General features: G+C 56.1%; 5 protein-coding genes across 5 annotated transcripts; 3 read left to right on the top strand and 2 right to left on the bottom strand.

Moving 5' to 3' along the window:
• Positions 1 to 1,495: 1,495 nt before the first annotated feature.
• JCM15063_002194 (uncharacterized protein) lies at positions 1,496 to 5,126 on the top strand (the record flags this gene model as incomplete). Its single annotated transcript, XM_076678097.1, has 10 exons — positions 1,496 to 1,591; positions 1,680 to 1,754; positions 1,838 to 2,233; positions 2,301 to 2,354; positions 2,419 to 2,526; positions 2,594 to 4,177; positions 4,241 to 4,341; positions 4,414 to 4,517; positions 4,585 to 4,703; positions 4,779 to 5,126. The coding sequence occupies 10 exons, from the start codon at positions 1,496 to 1,498 to the stop codon at positions 5,124 to 5,126; spliced, it is 2,985 nt and encodes a 994-aa protein (XP_076534695.1).
• A 621-nt stretch (positions 5,127 to 5,747) lies between these two features.
• Positions 5,748 to 6,948, bottom strand: SEC66 (Sec63 complex subunit SEC66; the record flags this gene model as incomplete). Its single annotated transcript, XM_076678098.1, has 3 exons — positions 5,748 to 6,241; positions 6,306 to 6,698; positions 6,858 to 6,948. The coding sequence occupies 3 exons, from the start codon at positions 6,946 to 6,948 to the stop codon at positions 5,748 to 5,750; spliced, it is 978 nt and encodes a 325-aa protein (XP_076534696.1).
• A 357-nt stretch (positions 6,949 to 7,305) lies between these two features.
• On the top strand, positions 7,306 to 10,516 carry JCM15063_002196 (phosphatase 2A regulatory subunit B56 family protein; the record flags this gene model as incomplete). The annotated part of the gene is made up of 10 exons (XM_076678099.1): positions 7,306 to 7,329; positions 7,518 to 7,631; positions 7,912 to 8,284; positions 8,376 to 8,572; positions 8,662 to 9,390; positions 9,457 to 9,584; positions 9,660 to 9,761; positions 9,827 to 10,187; positions 10,269 to 10,396; positions 10,462 to 10,516. The coding sequence occupies 10 exons, from the start codon at positions 7,306 to 7,308 to the stop codon at positions 10,514 to 10,516; spliced, it is 2,211 nt and encodes a 736-aa protein (XP_076534697.1).
• Positions 10,517 to 11,337: 821 nt separating this feature from the next.
• JCM15063_002197 (60S acidic ribosomal protein P1) lies at positions 11,338 to 11,994 on the top strand (the record flags this gene model as incomplete). The annotated part of the gene is made up of 4 exons (XM_076678100.1): positions 11,338 to 11,403; positions 11,504 to 11,613; positions 11,771 to 11,897; positions 11,974 to 11,994. 4 exons carry the CDS (start codon positions 11,338 to 11,340, stop codon positions 11,992 to 11,994), a joined length of 324 nt encoding a protein of 107 aa, XP_076534698.1.
• A 948-nt stretch (positions 11,995 to 12,942) lies between these two features.
• Positions 12,943 to 16,201, bottom strand: JCM15063_002198 (TMEM198/TM7SF3 family protein; the record flags this gene model as incomplete). Its single annotated transcript, XM_076678101.1, has 7 exons — positions 12,943 to 13,639; positions 13,702 to 14,906; positions 14,984 to 15,044; positions 15,140 to 15,272; positions 15,349 to 15,574; positions 15,651 to 15,753; positions 15,822 to 16,201. The coding sequence occupies 7 exons, from the start codon at positions 16,199 to 16,201 to the stop codon at positions 12,943 to 12,945; spliced, it is 2,805 nt and encodes a 934-aa protein (XP_076534699.1).
• Between the last annotated feature and the right edge of the window lie 167 nt (positions 16,202 to 16,368).

Raw genomic sequence — 16,368 nt, forward strand, 5'->3', positions numbered from 1 at the left:
TCCAGCAGTCGACTTCGCAGCTGGAGATCTGATTAGCGCTGTATCTCGCCCCGGTTGGCGAATTATACATTGACGATCGGGATCAAGGGCGCACGAGCGCTTGGTTGAATCGGGGCGGTTTGAGGGGGAGAGGCTGTGCGAAACGGACGTACGGGCGAAATCCCCTCTGACGTCGATCAGCACGAACCGCCCGTTTGCTCTCGTCGCTCCGTAAACCACCGCGGACCTTCTGAGGGGAGAGAGATTGGGAGCTGGGGGGAAACGATTCTGCTCTTGCTTCCCTTCTCTTCACTCCAACTCTACCGGCCTCCTTCAAACATGGTCTTGGAGGTGTCCAACTACCTTCACTCGCGAGTCCCTCTCTCTCTCTCTTCACCCTTGACACACACACCCTCTCTCTCGGCGGTCTGTCCTCTACTCCTGGCTCTCGCACCCCCACCTCGTTGTCGTCGCCCTGTTTCTCCTTGTCTGTCACCGTCGCTCACCCTCTTCCTCTCCCTGTCCCACCCACATACAGTGACTACCCTATGTCCATCGTGTCCTACCGATGGGTCTAGCCTGGCTCTCGAGCCCCCGGGGTGAGCTCGACCCCCTTCTCTCACTCACCAGGCTCACGCTTACACAGTGATAGACTCCAGCTTCAACAACCCACTCCCCTCTCACCGCTCATCCTCCCACGGCGGATTCAACTCGACCTTTTCCGTTTAACCACAAAAACAGACGCGTGAGTTTTCGCCGGTGCTGTTGCTCACGAGCCCACGCGCTAACATGGCTGTGTGACAAAGGAACACCGACCCCATGTTTCGTTCTCCGACCCCCCCGCTTATCCTCGCCCGGCTTCACAGTCAGTTTGTTGTTCGTTCACGAATCTGTGCGTCTCTGCTGAACACTGACATGTATTGCGGGCACGATAGCCGAGCACCGAGACGCAGGGGACCCACCGGACGACAGACTGCTGGCCCGATATTACTTGTCGTGGCCGAGGGCACCCTTTTCTCCAGGGATTTGGATGGCCCGTTATTGAACTTAAGGTCTTGCGACCTTTTATGCAATACACATTGAGAAGACGTCTACGCTCAGTGATTTTCTCTCCGGTGTGCTAACGCGGGAAGCCTGACAACAGGCTTGCAGCTAAGTAGAGACTGGCACGCCTCCACGCATGCAGCAACGTACGAAAGCATGAAGGCCGCCTCTCAAGGCGGCTGCTACGGCTGATGCAGTTGCGAGCGCGAAGGTTTAGCTAACCTGTGTGAGGCTGATTTGCTTCACGGATCCTTAATGCTAGCCTTGTGTAGGACCAGCGAGCTCTGAGAGAGGTGACGACTCGGACAGGTGGAATGTTGAGAGACAAGTATGATCTGGGAACAACTTCTCTCCGCTTTCTCCACCATCTAAAACGCCGGTCTCACGTGTACTTCAAGACTCGGAATCGACATCGAAATTCGAAGGACAGATTGTACTCGAGCCCGGCAACCGCCACTCGTCTCCAAGTTCAATGACGACCCCTTCGGCTGCAGCGTACCTCCTGCCCGGCTTTGATCCGGCCAAGGCCAAGGTCGCAGAGTTGAGGGGCATACTCCTTGCACACGATGTAAGTATCTCCTCTGCTCTAATTCCTCCCAGTCTCGGTCGGTGAGCCTCAAAGAAACCGTCATGTTGATCGAAACAAAACGACACAGATTCCGTACAGTTCAGCGGCCAAAAAGCCCGAACTAGTCACGCTGTTCAAGACCCGTATCGTGCCCCTCATTCCCGTGAGTATTGTGCCTCTAGAATTTCAACTGTTGAGACACCAGGTTCCTGATCTTGCCCCGCCATGGTTCTGATGCATGTCCAGCGTCTTCTCGCCGAGATCTCCTCCGTGAGAGCATCAGACGATGGTGTACTCGACGGAGACTCGCTCGATGGTTCCTTGCGAGAACTAGACACCGATCCCGAAGAGTTCGCCCAGGAAGATTCCGTCTCGCGCAGAGACGGCAAGAAGAAGAAGAGCAAGCGCAAGAGTATGATCGGCAGAGCTCAAGAAGCCGCCACCGCTGCGGAGGAGCGAGAGGATCGAGAGAGCCAGAGTCCGCGCAAGAAAGGGAGAAAGACGACCCGATCGCGCTCGGTCTCGAAGGAACCTTTGGACGCAGCGAGCCAAGACTTCCCGACAGAGTACGATGAGATCGTACCCCTTGCCGACGAACCTCCTCCTAGTTCGATTATGTCGCCCAAGAAGCGGAAAGCCTCGGTATGCTATAGAAACATCTTGACCGTTTCAAAGGCCAAACCAGCTCATCAGCGAATTGTGCCATCAGACGCAGGTCCACGGTGAGGACGAAGGCACTCCTCGGTCCTCGTCGATCCTCAAGGTGTGACTCGGTGCTCGCTGTACATGGTGCTCCAGACGCTGATTCAGAATTCCCGCTCGCGCAGGCGCGTCGTAGGACAATTCAGTCTGAGGGAGAAGCCGGGTTTAGTGACTACAATCCGTTCCAATCAGGCGGTGAAGACACTCCCGGTCGCGACTCGAAGAAGAGAAAAGTGCGTTCCCTCCGCGAGATGATGGTCACTTTGCTCTTGATCTACTCACCCTTTCGTCCTTGAACAGTCCTCTTTGGGACCTGACCGTCTGCGCGCTGAACATTTCGACGATTTCGAGGAATCTCAACCGGTGACTTCGAAAGTCGCGACATCCACGAGCCGCCACAGTTCTGGGGTCTCCTCGCCCGCGAAATCGTCGACGTCGTCGAGCTCTCGACCCGAACTTACGACTGCCGCCTCGTGGTCCTCGACTCCCGAAGAAGCTCGACAACGACTCCTGAACCCGGATGGAGCGTACAAGTCGGCCACTACGACTTCGTCTAGCCGCAGAGCGACCATGGCGCCAACGACCTCGGCTCCAACATCGTCGTTTCTCACCAAGGAAGATAAGGGGAAGGTCCGGGCGAGAGCGAGCGTGGGCGGAAGCAGTTCAAGCACGCCCATCGGTGTCAAGTTTATGGTTCCGGTGGAGAAAGTCAAGACCACGCCGCCAGAGGCGCAGAAACTCGTGAGAGAGTACGAAGACCTCCAACGCAAACGCAAGCTTGAGAAGGAGGCCAAGGAGCGCGCCGAGAGAGAGCGAGAGGCTATCGAGCCGAGGAGGAACGAAGTTCAACAAGTTCCCGAGCCTGACATCGACGACGAGATGGATATCGACGAAGCCGTCGAGGAGCCTGAAGAGGATATGCTCGCACGTGAAGAGAACGAACGGGAGATGGATGAATTCGGGCACGAGGAGGATCCCTTCTTAGGCGCAGAGCAGGAGGAAGAGGAAGAGGAATCGTTCGCCGAATCAGAACCAGTGCCTCCTCCTGTTCTCGCTACCTTGCGCCAAGATCGCATCGCAACCCCTCGGCGTTCCGAGCCACTACCTTATTCGCCTCGTCAAGCTCAAGCACAAGCTCTTGCAGACTTGCATGCTAGCTCACGCCGTTCGCTGCCCCTCGTGACGCCATCTGCCTCTATTACGAAGCGCTCAGCCACCGGAAGCGGCCGCAAGTCGAAGCTTTCTTCCGCCCTTTCCCAGGGTCAGCAAGCCGTCTCCCTTCGACCTGTCGCCTCGTCCCCGGTCAAGCTCAATTCGAACACGGCACAATCTGTCAAGCGAGTGTCGGCATGGACTGTCTTGCTCGTCGCCATCGTTTATTCGCTGTGGTGGCGCGAGGAGAAGCTCGCAGTCGGATTTTGCGACACCAACTCGGCGTCGAACCAGCTCGTTGCGACGCGTTCGACCTCTCTCGCCGTTCCAGCTCTACCTCCCTCATTGTGTACGACCCTCGACGCTCTACACCTGCGTCCGACCTGCACACCGTGTCCTACCCATGGATTCTGCGAAGACGGTCAGTTCGTGGGCTGTTCGATCGACTATGTCCCGCACGCTTCGGCTTTGAGACTCGGCGGTCTCTTGCCGATCGCACCGCAATGCGTACCCGACACGGAGAAGCTCATGGTGGTCGCGATGCAAGCAAGCAAAGCGAGCAGGTTGCTCAGGAAGCGACGAGGCGAAGTGGTGTGCGGTGGACTCGAGAGACTGCGTAAGAAGCAGATCAAGTCGGATGCCGGAGTCGGAGGAGGTCTAGGAGATACAGAGGCATTTGTGTACGGGTTGCAGGCTGACAACGTCTTGAGCGCTCTCATGCGAGAGAACGAGGTGCGCCTTTCAACCACCGATGCCATAGGTGATCCAGTGATCTGACACGATGTCCTACGATAGGCTTCGAAATCGCCCTTCTCGGAAGATGTGCTCGAAGAGCTGAACCGATTGGCGCTGAATGACCTTGTCAACCACGGCGAGGTTCTGACATGGCAGCAAGGGTCAGTTCTGCCGCAGCACGCTGAATTGCTTCACTCGCGACTTCGACCTTGCTCACATCTTGATGGCGACAGGGACGACTATTGGTACGCAAGCAAGACTGCCGAAATGCCTCTCTCGTGTCAAGCTCGACTTGCTGCGCTCAGGTCTGCAAAGAAGCACAAGACTGGTCTCGCTGGTCAGTCGACCGTCGGCACTATCGGTACGAAACTGTCGAGCTGATACCGGTCACTCATCTCTTGCAGGCCTTGTTTCGACACTCATGTCTATCCTCTGGCTTCGCTACAAACTGCAAGCTCGTGTCGAGGAGAAGCGACGAGTTGCGGATCTCGTTCAAACCGCTCTTGTCCAGTTGCAACGTCAGGTAAGCTACCGAACATCTTGCAATTTCGAAATAACGAACGCCTTGCTCACTTGTCTGCTTCGTTGATGTGACTAGGAGCGATCCCATCACGCTGATCCGGTTCTAGTTCCGTTCGCCCACATCGCGCCTTCCCACCTACGTGACCTCGTTCTCCAGCACGTACACTCCCCGACCCGTCGCGCTCAGCTGTGGAAGAAGGTCGAAAAGGTGGTCGAAGGCAACTCGAACGTTCGAGTGATGGAAGTTGAACAGAATGGTGAAGAATTGAGAGGATGGCAATGGGTCGGAGCGACAGGCGCGAGGGAGTTGGAAGCGAGTCCTTCTCGTCAAACTTTGTCTGCTTCGGCTTCGGCTTCGCCGGAGAAGGTCGAGAGGCCCGAAATGCTTCAGAGTGGTAACCGGGTCTTCAAAGCGACCTTTTGATCCTTGTCTACTGTATGCTATGTCATTCACATTGTGCTTGAACCCTTGGGAAAACGAAGGAGTCAGAAAACGTTAGTACTCGATAAGGGAACTACAGTAGACGACTGTGGACTACAGGGACCCGGGAAGGTTGAGAAGTTTTCTTCGACGGGATTGTAACAGCAGCAAGTCTCAGCAGCACTCGTAAATATAGACAACCTATGAGCGATCCCGTTTGTCGGGACAACTCTCGACTTCACTCGAAGGAGAAGACTTTTTCAAGTGCACGGTCCGCTTCGCAGTGACTGAAACGCTTTCGTGATGCGAGAGAATGGGAGGAAACGCTCGCGTGAGGGACACTGCGCTAGAGTGTACCGACTGCTGTGAATCGGGCTCTTACAGTGGACGAGCTGGATACCGTTGAGAGAAGGGCGAGCAATGTTTACGAAGGGGCGAGGTTCTCGATTTACTCGAAATCTGATCCAAGCTGTCGACGCTTACCATGATACTGCTCGTCGAGCAAACTCAAGAGCCAGCAAGAAAGGTGTGAATGCTGTTGATTTTTTGCTTCGAAAAGAGTAGTCGAGAAAAAAAAAGGCAAGAGAGGTCTAACTACTGCCGGATTTTCCCACCCCCAAGGCTCTACCGTCCTCCCTTGACCGCTGGCTTCTTCTTGCCCTTCTTGTTGGGAGTCTTTTTCGGAGTACTGACTGGTGTACTCGCAGCTGAAGTGGTAGGAGGCGAGACGGGAACTGGAGGAGGAGGAGACCCTGATGGGGTTTCGATCTCTTCGAACCGGTCCGTATCGTCAATCTTCTTGGCAGGGGTGGTCGGGGCTTGCACAGGAGTTGCAGGTGGACTCGAGACGGGTTTGGCGGCCGCAGGGGCAGGAGTCGTGACTGGTGCAGGCGCGGGGGTGGCTTCTCGCGAGGGAGGTGCCGACAAGTCGTTCGGCAGGGGTGCGAGGGTGGGTTGAGAGGCTTCAGCCGTCGACTTCAGAGAGGTCGCGTTGACAGCTGGGGTCGTACCTGCGAGAGGCAGGGGGTTTGACGGGGCGAGCGAAAGAGAAGCGGGTGTGAGGTACGAAGTCGGAGCAAGGACGAGGGATGCCGGGGTGTTTGCTGCGAGCTTTGCATCTAACGATCACCCAAAGATGGATCAGTATAGGACCGAGCAGGGACAAGCGAGACGACGACTGACTCTCTTCGGCACGTCGTTTCGGGATGTTCTCGTACACCTCTTTCCACCGTTCGTGACTAACCATCTCGCTCGCCATGGCAAAGATCCTCTGTCCGTACCCGGGTTCGAACGTGTTGGCCTCACCCACGACTTCGACGATCTCGCCCTCGAGTTCCTTCTCGGCCGCGAGGAAGCGCTCCCACAGATCGTCACCGATCTGTCCCTTCTGGAGCAGGGTCGTGAGGGAAGCTTTCGCGTCTCTGATCGACCAAATGAGTTTGACGTCGTCCATTGCGCGACGGAGCAACGCGGCGACGAGGATCGGGCGGGGTGGCGGTGGGTCGAGCGAGAGGAGCGACACGTAAATGTCGCGCGACTTGTGATGCGGGAACCATGGTTCGGCAGGAGGTTTGTCTGTACGCGAGTGCCACGAGACGCGTCGGAAGCGGAATAGCGCACGCGTGCGAGGTGAAACGAATGAAGACACGTGGAGAAGAGAACGAAGCGAGGACGGACGAGGCTGTCAGTCGGAACTACTCTCGTATTGCGACAGGAGCGTGCGAGGGGACTCACTCTGCTGCCGCTTGCGCAGGATCTTGGAAAAGATGGAGAGGGAGCCGACGAGCGCGACCAAGTAGGCTATCGGGAACAGGATCGACACCATCCTGTCGGTCGCTTCACGCAGGGATGAGCGCGTGTAACAGGCGAGTACAAGAAAATCGACGGACGAGGGATCGAAGAGTGAGAAGTGCTGCGTCTCGGAGACTGAGGAGAGTTGGCAGTTGCGCTCAGAGACTCCGCGACCGCGAGTCGCCGGTGCGTCTTCGCTCACCCGACCCTCCCCTCGCCGTCTGCACACGTTCCGCCAGTACGAGCGCGTCCTGCTAGCCTCCCGAGCGCCCTCTCGACTCGCGTACCCGCGGCGTGGTAGTTGGTCCGGATCGTCGCATCGGAATCGTCACAGCACTAACGCTCGCCCTCTCCGCCGTGTACTCGCGTGCGCAGCCGACCTGAGCCCGCCATGAAGTCCCTCAAGAAGTCTCTCGTCAGTCTGCCCGCGCGTGTCCCTCCGCTCTCGTCGGACTGGCCGTAACTGACCCCATCTGCGCCTCCTCCCCCGATGCCATCTCGCTCATCTACTCACCGACCGTCTCGTCCCTGCCTCTGCTCGATCTCTCCCCTCGCTCCACCCGATGCACACGTGAACGCGGATGGTCGGACGTGTGCCGCTAGCTCAATCGCGGATCGTCGTCGTCCAACAACTCGGCGCAACAACAACAGCAGCAGCAGGCAAACGGCAAGAGCTCGTCGTCCTCGGCAAACTCGTCCAACAAGCAGGCCCCGACCGTGAGTCTCTAGACACTGCTCCTCGCTGTCGTGTCCGACCCGCAATCGGCTTCCTCTCGCCTCGCTCTTCGCATGTCTCCTCGATTGTCACGAGCCCCGACAGCGTCAGGTGCGGCGGGGACGCGAGACTGCCGCGCAGGTCCTCCCTCCGCCGCCGGTCAACCGGACAGAGGCGATGCAGGCGCGATTCGGGCACTGCGCATGCATCCAACCCCCCCGCGTGCGCGCACACACACAATACTGACTGCTCGCGCGATTCGTTCGCTTTGCCTCGATCCAGGCCGTCATGCCCGCGGACCCGATGCTGCACCCCTCGGCGGCCCCTCACCATCCCGTCCCTGGACGCGTCCCGACCGTGCCATTCCCGACCTCGTCGGCATCCGCTTCTGGCGCCGTCTCGCCCCCCCCGCCAACAAGCAACCAAGTCGCGACGGCCGAACAGCCTGCGACTCCACCCCGCGGTCTCGTCGGCGCAGCAGGATCAGCAGCAGGCGCGGTGGGCAAGATGAAGGCCGCGAGTGCGCAGGCACAGGCACAGGCGCAGGGCGCACCAAAGGACACCATCCCGCTTTCCAAGACACCTAGGAAGCAACGAAGTTCGCGATTCCATGTGACGGAGAAAGTCGAACTCGAGCGGTTACCTGGCTTTCTCGGTGAGCCTCTCTCCCTTCGCATTCAGTGTGCTGCTTCCGTGCAGCTTGTTCGTGCTTGACGCCTGACGCTTTCGCTCGTGTGTGCCCTCAGAGGTACCGGTCGTCGAACGTCACGACCTCTTCCTCCAAAAGTTGCATCAATGCGCGGTCGTGTTCGATTTCAACGATGCCGCGACTGAACTCGGTGGCAAGCAGATCAAGGCGCAGACGCTCGCCGAGATGCTCGACTGGATCACGACTCAGCGAGGGGTCATCACCGAGAGTATCTACCCCGAAGTCGTCAACATGGTAAGCCTTTGTCATTTCGCTCAGCCTTCCTAGCCTCGCGGTCTCTCGCTCACTCTTTTTCTCGCTCTCGCTCGCTCTCTCGTTCGCAGTTTGCGTCCAACTTGTTCCGCTCGATCCCTCCTCCTGTGAATCCGGTCGGAGACGCGTACGACCCGGAAGAAGACGAACCTGTGCTCGAACTCGCGTGGCCTCACCTCCAGATCGTGTACGAGTTTTTCCTGCGCTTCGTCGAGTCGCCCGACTTCAACACCAACATTGCCAAGCGGTACATCGACCAGCAGTTTGTGCTGCAGCTGCTCGAACTGTTCGACAGTGAAGACCCGCGCGAGCGAGATTTCCTGAAAACGACCCTCCACCGCATCTATGGCAAATTCCTGAACCTGCGCGCGTTCATTCGCCGTTCGATCAACAACGTGTTTTACCAATTCATCTACGAGTCGGAACGACACAACGGGATCGCCGAATTGCTCGAGATTCTCGGCTCAATCATCAACGGGTTCGCCCTGCCGCTCAAGGAGGAACACAAGACGTTCCTTACGCGCGTCCTGATCCCGCTGCACAAGGTGAAAGGACTCGCGTTGTACCACCCGCAACTCGCGTACTGCGTCGTGCAGTTCCTCGAGAAGGACGCGTCGCTCACAAAGGACGTGGTCGACGGACTGTTGCGGTATTGGCCCAAAGTCAACTCTCCGAAAGAAGTCATGTTCCTGAACGAGGTGGAAGAGATCCTCGATGTGATTGAACCGGCAGAGTTCCAAAAGATCATGGTTCGACTGTTCCAGCAACTCGCGCAGTGTGTCAGCTCGCAACATTTCCAGGTGACTTTGCTTTCCTTTTTATCTCTCTTCTCGGAATCTGATTTTCGATGTGCTTGATGTCGCCAGGTTGCGGAACGAGCGTTGTACTACTGGAACAACGAGTATATTGTCAACCTGATTGGCGAGAACATCCAGATCGTACTTCCGATTGTCTACCCTTCGCTGTACGCCAACTCGAACGGTCACTGGAACCGGTTAGTTTGACGACTTCAGAACCTCCTCTTGTCCCTGCTTAAGCTCATCTTTGGTTTCGATTCACAATTGTGCAGACAAATCCACAACCTCGCTTACAACGCGCTGAAACTGTTGATGGACATCAACGGTGAAGTGTTTGAGCACTGTGCTGCCGAGCACAAACAACATCGACTAGAGTGAGCAAGATCTCTCTGATCGTCCGAGTTTTATCTTGAAACTGACAGGGTTGCTTCCCGTTCAGGGAGAAATCACGGGAACAAACTCGAGAAGAGAAATGGCGTTCGTTGCATTCGACGGCCGTGTCGAACCGCAGGTTGTCGAACGCTTCGATCCCAGCTTCGTTGCTCGACCCGAACGTCGATCCAGTCCCACGAGGCACGTTCAACCCCCACAAGGACGCACAGGATCTCGAAGACGCACGGTTCGACGAAATGGACGAGGAGATGGGAGTCGGCATGAGTTCGAGTGGGTTCGGCAACGCTTTGCAAGGGATTGCAGGAGGAGTAGGAACCGGAGCAAGTCGGGATCTTGAAGGGATGGAAGACGGGATGCAGCACGAACAAGGATTATCGTACGGCGGTGAAGACGGTCATGCAGAACTGGTGAGTACCCCTACCCTAAACACGCTCGTTCGATGTTAGGATCTTGATTCGTTCCGTCCCATGTTTCTTCTCTTTTCGCAGCCACCGGAGGGACAGTTCCCGGAAACTTCAAGACGAACAGTTGGACCCATGTCGCAACCTCATGTACGAAGAAAGAGTGTCATACCGATTGACCCTTCCGTGCTGAAAGAGCTCCAAGGTCACAAATCGTAAGCTGCCGTTCGCCCTGTTTTCGGTTCGCACCCTAAAGCTGACGACTTCCTCGGATAAACAGACTCGACGATGCGCCTCTAATCGCACCAAGAGGAAATCGGGGTCACCAGGGCTAGTGATATCGTGCTCGAGGAAACGCGAGCAACTGAAAAACCCTCTCATGATGACCACTCCTTTTTTTCTGTTCCTTTCTGTCCATTGTCAAGTACCGATGTTTGCCCCGTCTGACTATCTCTCTTCCTATCTCTCGCGTACTCTGTGTCTCTTTGGTCGTCTTTTGATTTCGTTTGCTCTCGCCTCGCACACGGGATTTCTGTGTACACATGAAGTTCTCTTTTTTCCCCTTTTTTCTTTTTTCTCGATGTCTGCTGTTTGTCGACTGCGAGGTCCGTATGCTAGTCACTATATCCTCTCGGGCGTCTCCTTTGAGCAGAGAGGTTTCTCAATGTGAGACAATGCTTCTTGCAAGAAGGGAAGAAAAAAATTGGGTCGCGAAGTGTCGCAGGTGCGGCGCGGAAGTGAGATTCTCTTCTCGTCAAGATTGTTTGGTCCTTGTGCTAAGTTCCTCTTCGAAGCCTTCAATCATGTAAGCTATACGACCTCTCGCACCAATCGATCTATCGCCAAACTCGACCACGACACGTCTTGCAAGGTGGGAAGCGTTCGAACGGAGGGGGAAAGCGAAAAAAACCGCGCAACATGAGAGGGAGGCACCAGTCGACAGTCTCGACTGCTGGGAGGGAGTTGGACAAGGGTAGCAGCAGCCAGGAATCCCCTCGCGTGAGCACTCATTGAGGACGAGAGGACCCCGAAGTCGCTGACTTGTTGCTTCGCCTTCGTCCGCATCCATTTTTCCCGCTTCCCCCCTTTCTCTCCTCTCCTCTCTCTCCTCCGTCGTCCTCGTCCCTTTCGCTTCGTCGTCCTTCTTTTTTCCAGCATGTCTGCCGAGCTCGCCTTCACCTACGCGGCCCTCATCCTCGCTGACGAGGGTGTCGAGATCACCGTGAGTTGGATTCCTTCCTCCCCTTTGGGGACCTTCCAACCCCTCCTCTCGCTGTCCTGCTAACCCACAAAGTCTTGTTTGTTGTTGTGTTTCGTTATAGGCCGACAAGCTCACTACCCTCACCAACGCCGCCAAGGTTGAGGCTGAGCCCATCTGGGCCACTCTCCTCGCCAAGGCTCTCGAGGGTAAGGACATCAAGGACCTCCTCACGTGAGTTATCCAAATGACCACCAGCTCGTTGAATCTTACTGACCCTTCTGTTACTCCTTGATTCTCCATTGCCTCTGTCCCCGTCAACTCTCAACTCTTCTCTCTCGACTGAATCGACTCACACTGCTATTCAAAATCGGATTTCCGGGAACAATAGCAACGTTGGTGCTGGTGGAGCCGCCCCTGCCGCTGCTGGTGGAGCTGCCGCCGCTGCCGGTGGTGACGCCGCTGAGGAGAAGAAGGAGGAGAAGGTTGAGGAGAAGGAGGAGTCCGACGACGACATGGTACGTTCTTCCCCAAAACGTCAATACTCTCTTTTGTCTCGGGGGAATCGCTGACAAGAAATGTATCGTTGATCAGGGCTTCGGACTCTTCGACTAAACGATTCTCGCAGTTCCTTAGTTGGTTATTGCAACGAATCCGTTTACTCTCACCCACAAAAACATCGAATGATTGGATTCGACCACTGTCTGGCATGAGAGAGAAAGGATGTGCTTGCAGCAGAGAGCACAAAAGTTTCAACTACAATTGGAACCTTTCGCGAGAGATCCCAAGGACTAGTGGCGCAGAATTGGCGTAGAAACCTCATGCTAACTACGACTCGTAGCTCCTGACAATCAGTTCTCGAGTCTTTTCAGGCGCAGAGGTTTTTGACGGGTCAGGTGTGATACGTTGACTGGCTCACCGAAACATCGGAGCAAAGGAGCTATCAAAGATCAATCAATTGTTGAATCAAAGCGAAACGATCTAGTCCTTTGGAGCGCGCGCAACTGAGGATGGCTAACGTTCTCTCACTTCTACTGATTCTCTCGAGCGGATATACATGTATTCGTGAAATTCGAACGAGGAAAAAGGAAACAAAACGAGCTTTGCCCCTTGGCTGTCTGGTTAGGTTTCAATCGATCTCGTTCGGTGTGCTCCTTTTCGCGACAGAGTGAGAGAAAGAGAGGGCGAACGTAGAGTACGAATAGCATTAGGAACGTTAACGAATACGATTTGAGGGAATCCATAGAAGATGTAACGCGACAGGATAGAGAAAGCCAAAAGGAAAACTAAAAGTGCAAAGAAAAATGGTTCCAAAGACTGAGACAGGAAGATCGAAATGTTGTGAGATCCGAGAGTGCGAGTAAGAAAAGTGTCTGTCCGTTTCCGAGATTGTTGAAAGGGTGAGATACAGAGAGGAGAATATGAGCATGCAAGTATGAAAAGTGTCTGTATGGCGGATCCTGAAATTTTCGAGTAGGTGGTGTTATTTCTGGTGAACGTTCGGTGGAAGGCGGTAAGCCAGCAGATCGAGAACGCGTTTTGTCGGTTTGGTGGTTACTTGGGTCAGTAGTCGAGCCACGAGTTCTTTTTAGACCCCTTCTTCGTAATGGTGGGAGGCTCGATGACAGGAGATGGAGGTGCAGCCAAAGGAGCGCGACGCTGCTCAGCGGGCCTCGCGGGACTGAGAGTGCCAGATTGTCTCCACTGCGTTACCTTCTCCACGCCAGCGCTAGTTCGACGATGATGCGCTGGGGCTTGGTCGAAGGGAATTTCGACCGGAGGCTCGTCGAACGAGGTCTCTAGCAATGTCGTGAGCGAGTGACGACGAACATTGCGAGGAGGAGAAGTGAGAGACGCTTGCGAGAGTCGTTTCGAGGTCGACGCAAACGATTGCGCAGATTGACGGCGGTCAGGCGATGGGCGAGGCGGTGTACTGAAAGCGTTCGGACGCGACGCTGCTTCGACTTGAGCGAGCAAGTCATGGTGCTCGAGTAGATCGCCAGCAGAGCTGTTGCGTTTCAAGCTCAGAAGACCACTCAAGCTCGTGACTGACTTGGGACGTCCTCCGCCTCCGGCTTTCATGATCCCAAATTCATCCGTGCTCGTGCGAGGAGTCGACAGGATGTGGTTGCTGCCGAGACTACTGTTGCGACGCTGTTGTTCTTTGCGACGTTCGGCCGCGGCTTCCTGCTGTTGCTGCTCAAGGATGCGAGCTTTTGCGGTTTCCGCAGCAACGGTCTCGGCCGCCTCAGTTTGAAGACTAACGGTGGAGTCTCGTCAACAATCGCACGCGTGCTTGAGCCAGAAACGGTCGAAACTTACAGCGAGAGGCGCTTGCGGTGTTTCGCATCGAGGTCTCCAAAGTCCATGATCTTGACAGTCTCTCTGGCCTTCTTTGGAGAAGCGAGACTGTTCATTGACCTTCGCCTCTCTCCTGTCACGATCCGGTCTTCCGAGGTTGTCCTCTGTCGTTCTCTTTCGTTGTACGGATTGAACCTGGAAGGCTCCGTGAGATCGAGGAGAGTAGTTCTGCGTCCGTCCGCGTCGAAACCTCCTGGCTGCGAATCGCTTCGCGGGAGTATTGATGGTCTTTTGGGCATCTCAAGCAAGACAGCGGGGATCTGCTGAACAAGTGATTGAGCTCGAGAGTGAGAACGAGGAATAGCTGCTGGCGCGGGATCAGTCCGTTCTTGCTGCAGAGTGTACATTGTACTCGGTCGTGTAGATCCAATCCTCGGGGATGAAAGCGAACGATTCGTGACAGAGAGACTCGAAGCGGGACGGCGAGGCGATAGGGCGAGGGGAATATTGTCGTCTTCTTCGTCGTCGCCCTCATCTCGCAGGCGAGGGCTCGATCTGGAGATGGACGAGGGAGGCGTGACCAGAGCGAGTGAAGAGCGAGATCGGGTCGGAACAGGGTCAGCACTAGGCGGGGCCATCGCGATCTGCCGGGTCGAAATGTAGTCGTCCCATCCTTCGAGCTCGATCGCGGGAGGAGACGTTCGAGTTGCGCTTTGTAGAGGGGCGAGTACCGGTCGAGAGAGCCCGTGAGGGTTCGCAGGTTGATCGAATTCGAGTTCAAGGCGAGGGAGGAAATCGACTGAAGTGGCATTCGCGGCGTCCCGGTGCTTCGATCCGAGCCCTTGCTTGTCGAGGGACAAAGTTGAGCTTGAAGCCGTGTTGTCTTGCTTGGGCGCTTTGTGGCTCTTGCCAAACCCGAACCAACTTGATTTGCGCTTGGTGCTCTCCGCTCCACGGCTCACTCCCTTCTCGAGTGCATTCTCCGGCTGGCTCCTCGAAAGCTTGGCGTTTCCGTACTTCGCCTCCCAGTCTCCGAGGTGCGAGTCTGTGTGTTTGCGAACCCGCTGTTCCACCTTGGTCTCGCGCACGGCTCGCTCGCGGTCGTTCTCCTGCTCTGTCTGTTGTTTGCGACCCATGAGGACGTAGAATCGATGTTGGAAAGCCATCATGCAGATAAAGACCGTGAGCAGCACACCGAGTTCGATGGTGATGGTTGAAGTGAGTGTCTGGCAGAGAGGGACGAGGTGGGGCTCAGAAATGAGCTTGTTTCGAGAAATATTCGCAAGAGAGAAGCTTCTCTCACGTAGTGACCGTCGAGCTTGGGGTACAAGGACGAGAAGCCAAAGTTGAAGATGTAGAATTCCCTGCAACCGTGCGTCGAGGAACGGGGGTTCAGCTCGCTGCAAGCGCGCGTCCGTCTCGGCGGAGATTCCGCGTTTTTTTCGGGCCGAAAACTCACTTCAGTCCTGCAGTGGTGAAGCAGTCGATTCCTGTCACTAGCGCTGTAGCTCCAATCGCCGATGTCGCTACGAGCACCAGCGGCAGCTCGAGCCGGGGGATGCACGAAAGGACAAAGAAGAACGTGGACAAGCCTGTTGAACGCGTGCGCGTGTGTTGGGGGATCCGCTCAGCTCTCATCCGCGTCGACGTGAGTGAAGAGAAGCGTACCAAGGAGAAGAATATATCGTAGGCCGACTGGACGGATGAGCGAGTCGGTGCGAACGCAGAGGAGGGAACACGCGAGAAGGAAGCCGGCGAGGGCGGATTGGACGAGGTGACCCGCTTTGTGGAACAGGAAGCAGAACCCTCCACTGACGACGCCCGCTACGAGCGACGCGAGCAGGAAGAGTCCGCGAGTCTGATAGGGAGAGAGAAGCGAACGTCGTTCGACGCCCTGGGTCAGGTCGAGGCCAAGGATTTCCTTGGGAGAGATCGCCCATTCAATTGATGGTGGGGCCGAAGCTACTTACAATCGACCGGGGGGACGACTCTCGATCAACGAGCGCAAACTGCACAATCAGCAGTCCGACAACGAGCGCTCCAGAGTAGAGTCCTGAGACGAAGACAGCTGGCCTAATTGGTGCGAGAGTGTTCAGCGGTGATCCGGTGGACGTCGGCCCCACATGGCGATCCTCATTCACCTTCGATAGAGTGTGCCTACTGTCCCTAGTGCCGAGCCAGAGACGATCAGGACCCCGCCGAGAATTCCAAAAGTTGCGTCGATGCGAGTATCGAGGTGGGGAGGTCTACTCGGCTGACTCGCTGGTTGCGACGCTGCACTCGGAATACCCGCTGCAGAGGAAGAGAGGGCGGTTTGGAGAACAGAAGCAACCGATTCAAAGCTGGCGAGTGCTCGGCTGACGTTTGGACTGAGCGAAGGAGTCGCGGACGGGAGGATCGAGGTTGAGAGATGAGTCGGGACGAGCGAAGTCGAAGTGAGGGACGAGGGGATCTGCTGCGCCTGTACTGTGGCGAGCAAGCAAGGCACGAGAGCGATAAGCTGAAGTAGTCGCCTAGCCATCTCGAAAGCGGAGACGAGGAGAGTAGCGAAACATTCCTTTCTGAACCGCTTCCACCGATTTGTTTGGGCCGATGCCATCGGCTCCAACTTCCCCGCGGCGACGGTGCCAGACTTCCTTCTCGCAAGGGCCACCCGCTCCACGAGAGCCCCATCAAGTAAAGATCGAT

This window comes from Sporobolomyces koalae, assembly GCF_050403365.1.
Source record: "Sporobolomyces koalae JCM15063 DNA, S_koalae_JCM15063T_v1_ctg12, whole genome shotgun sequence".
Taxonomy (NCBI): Eukaryota; Fungi; Basidiomycota; class Microbotryomycetes; order Sporidiobolales; family Sporidiobolaceae; genus Sporobolomyces; species Sporobolomyces koalae.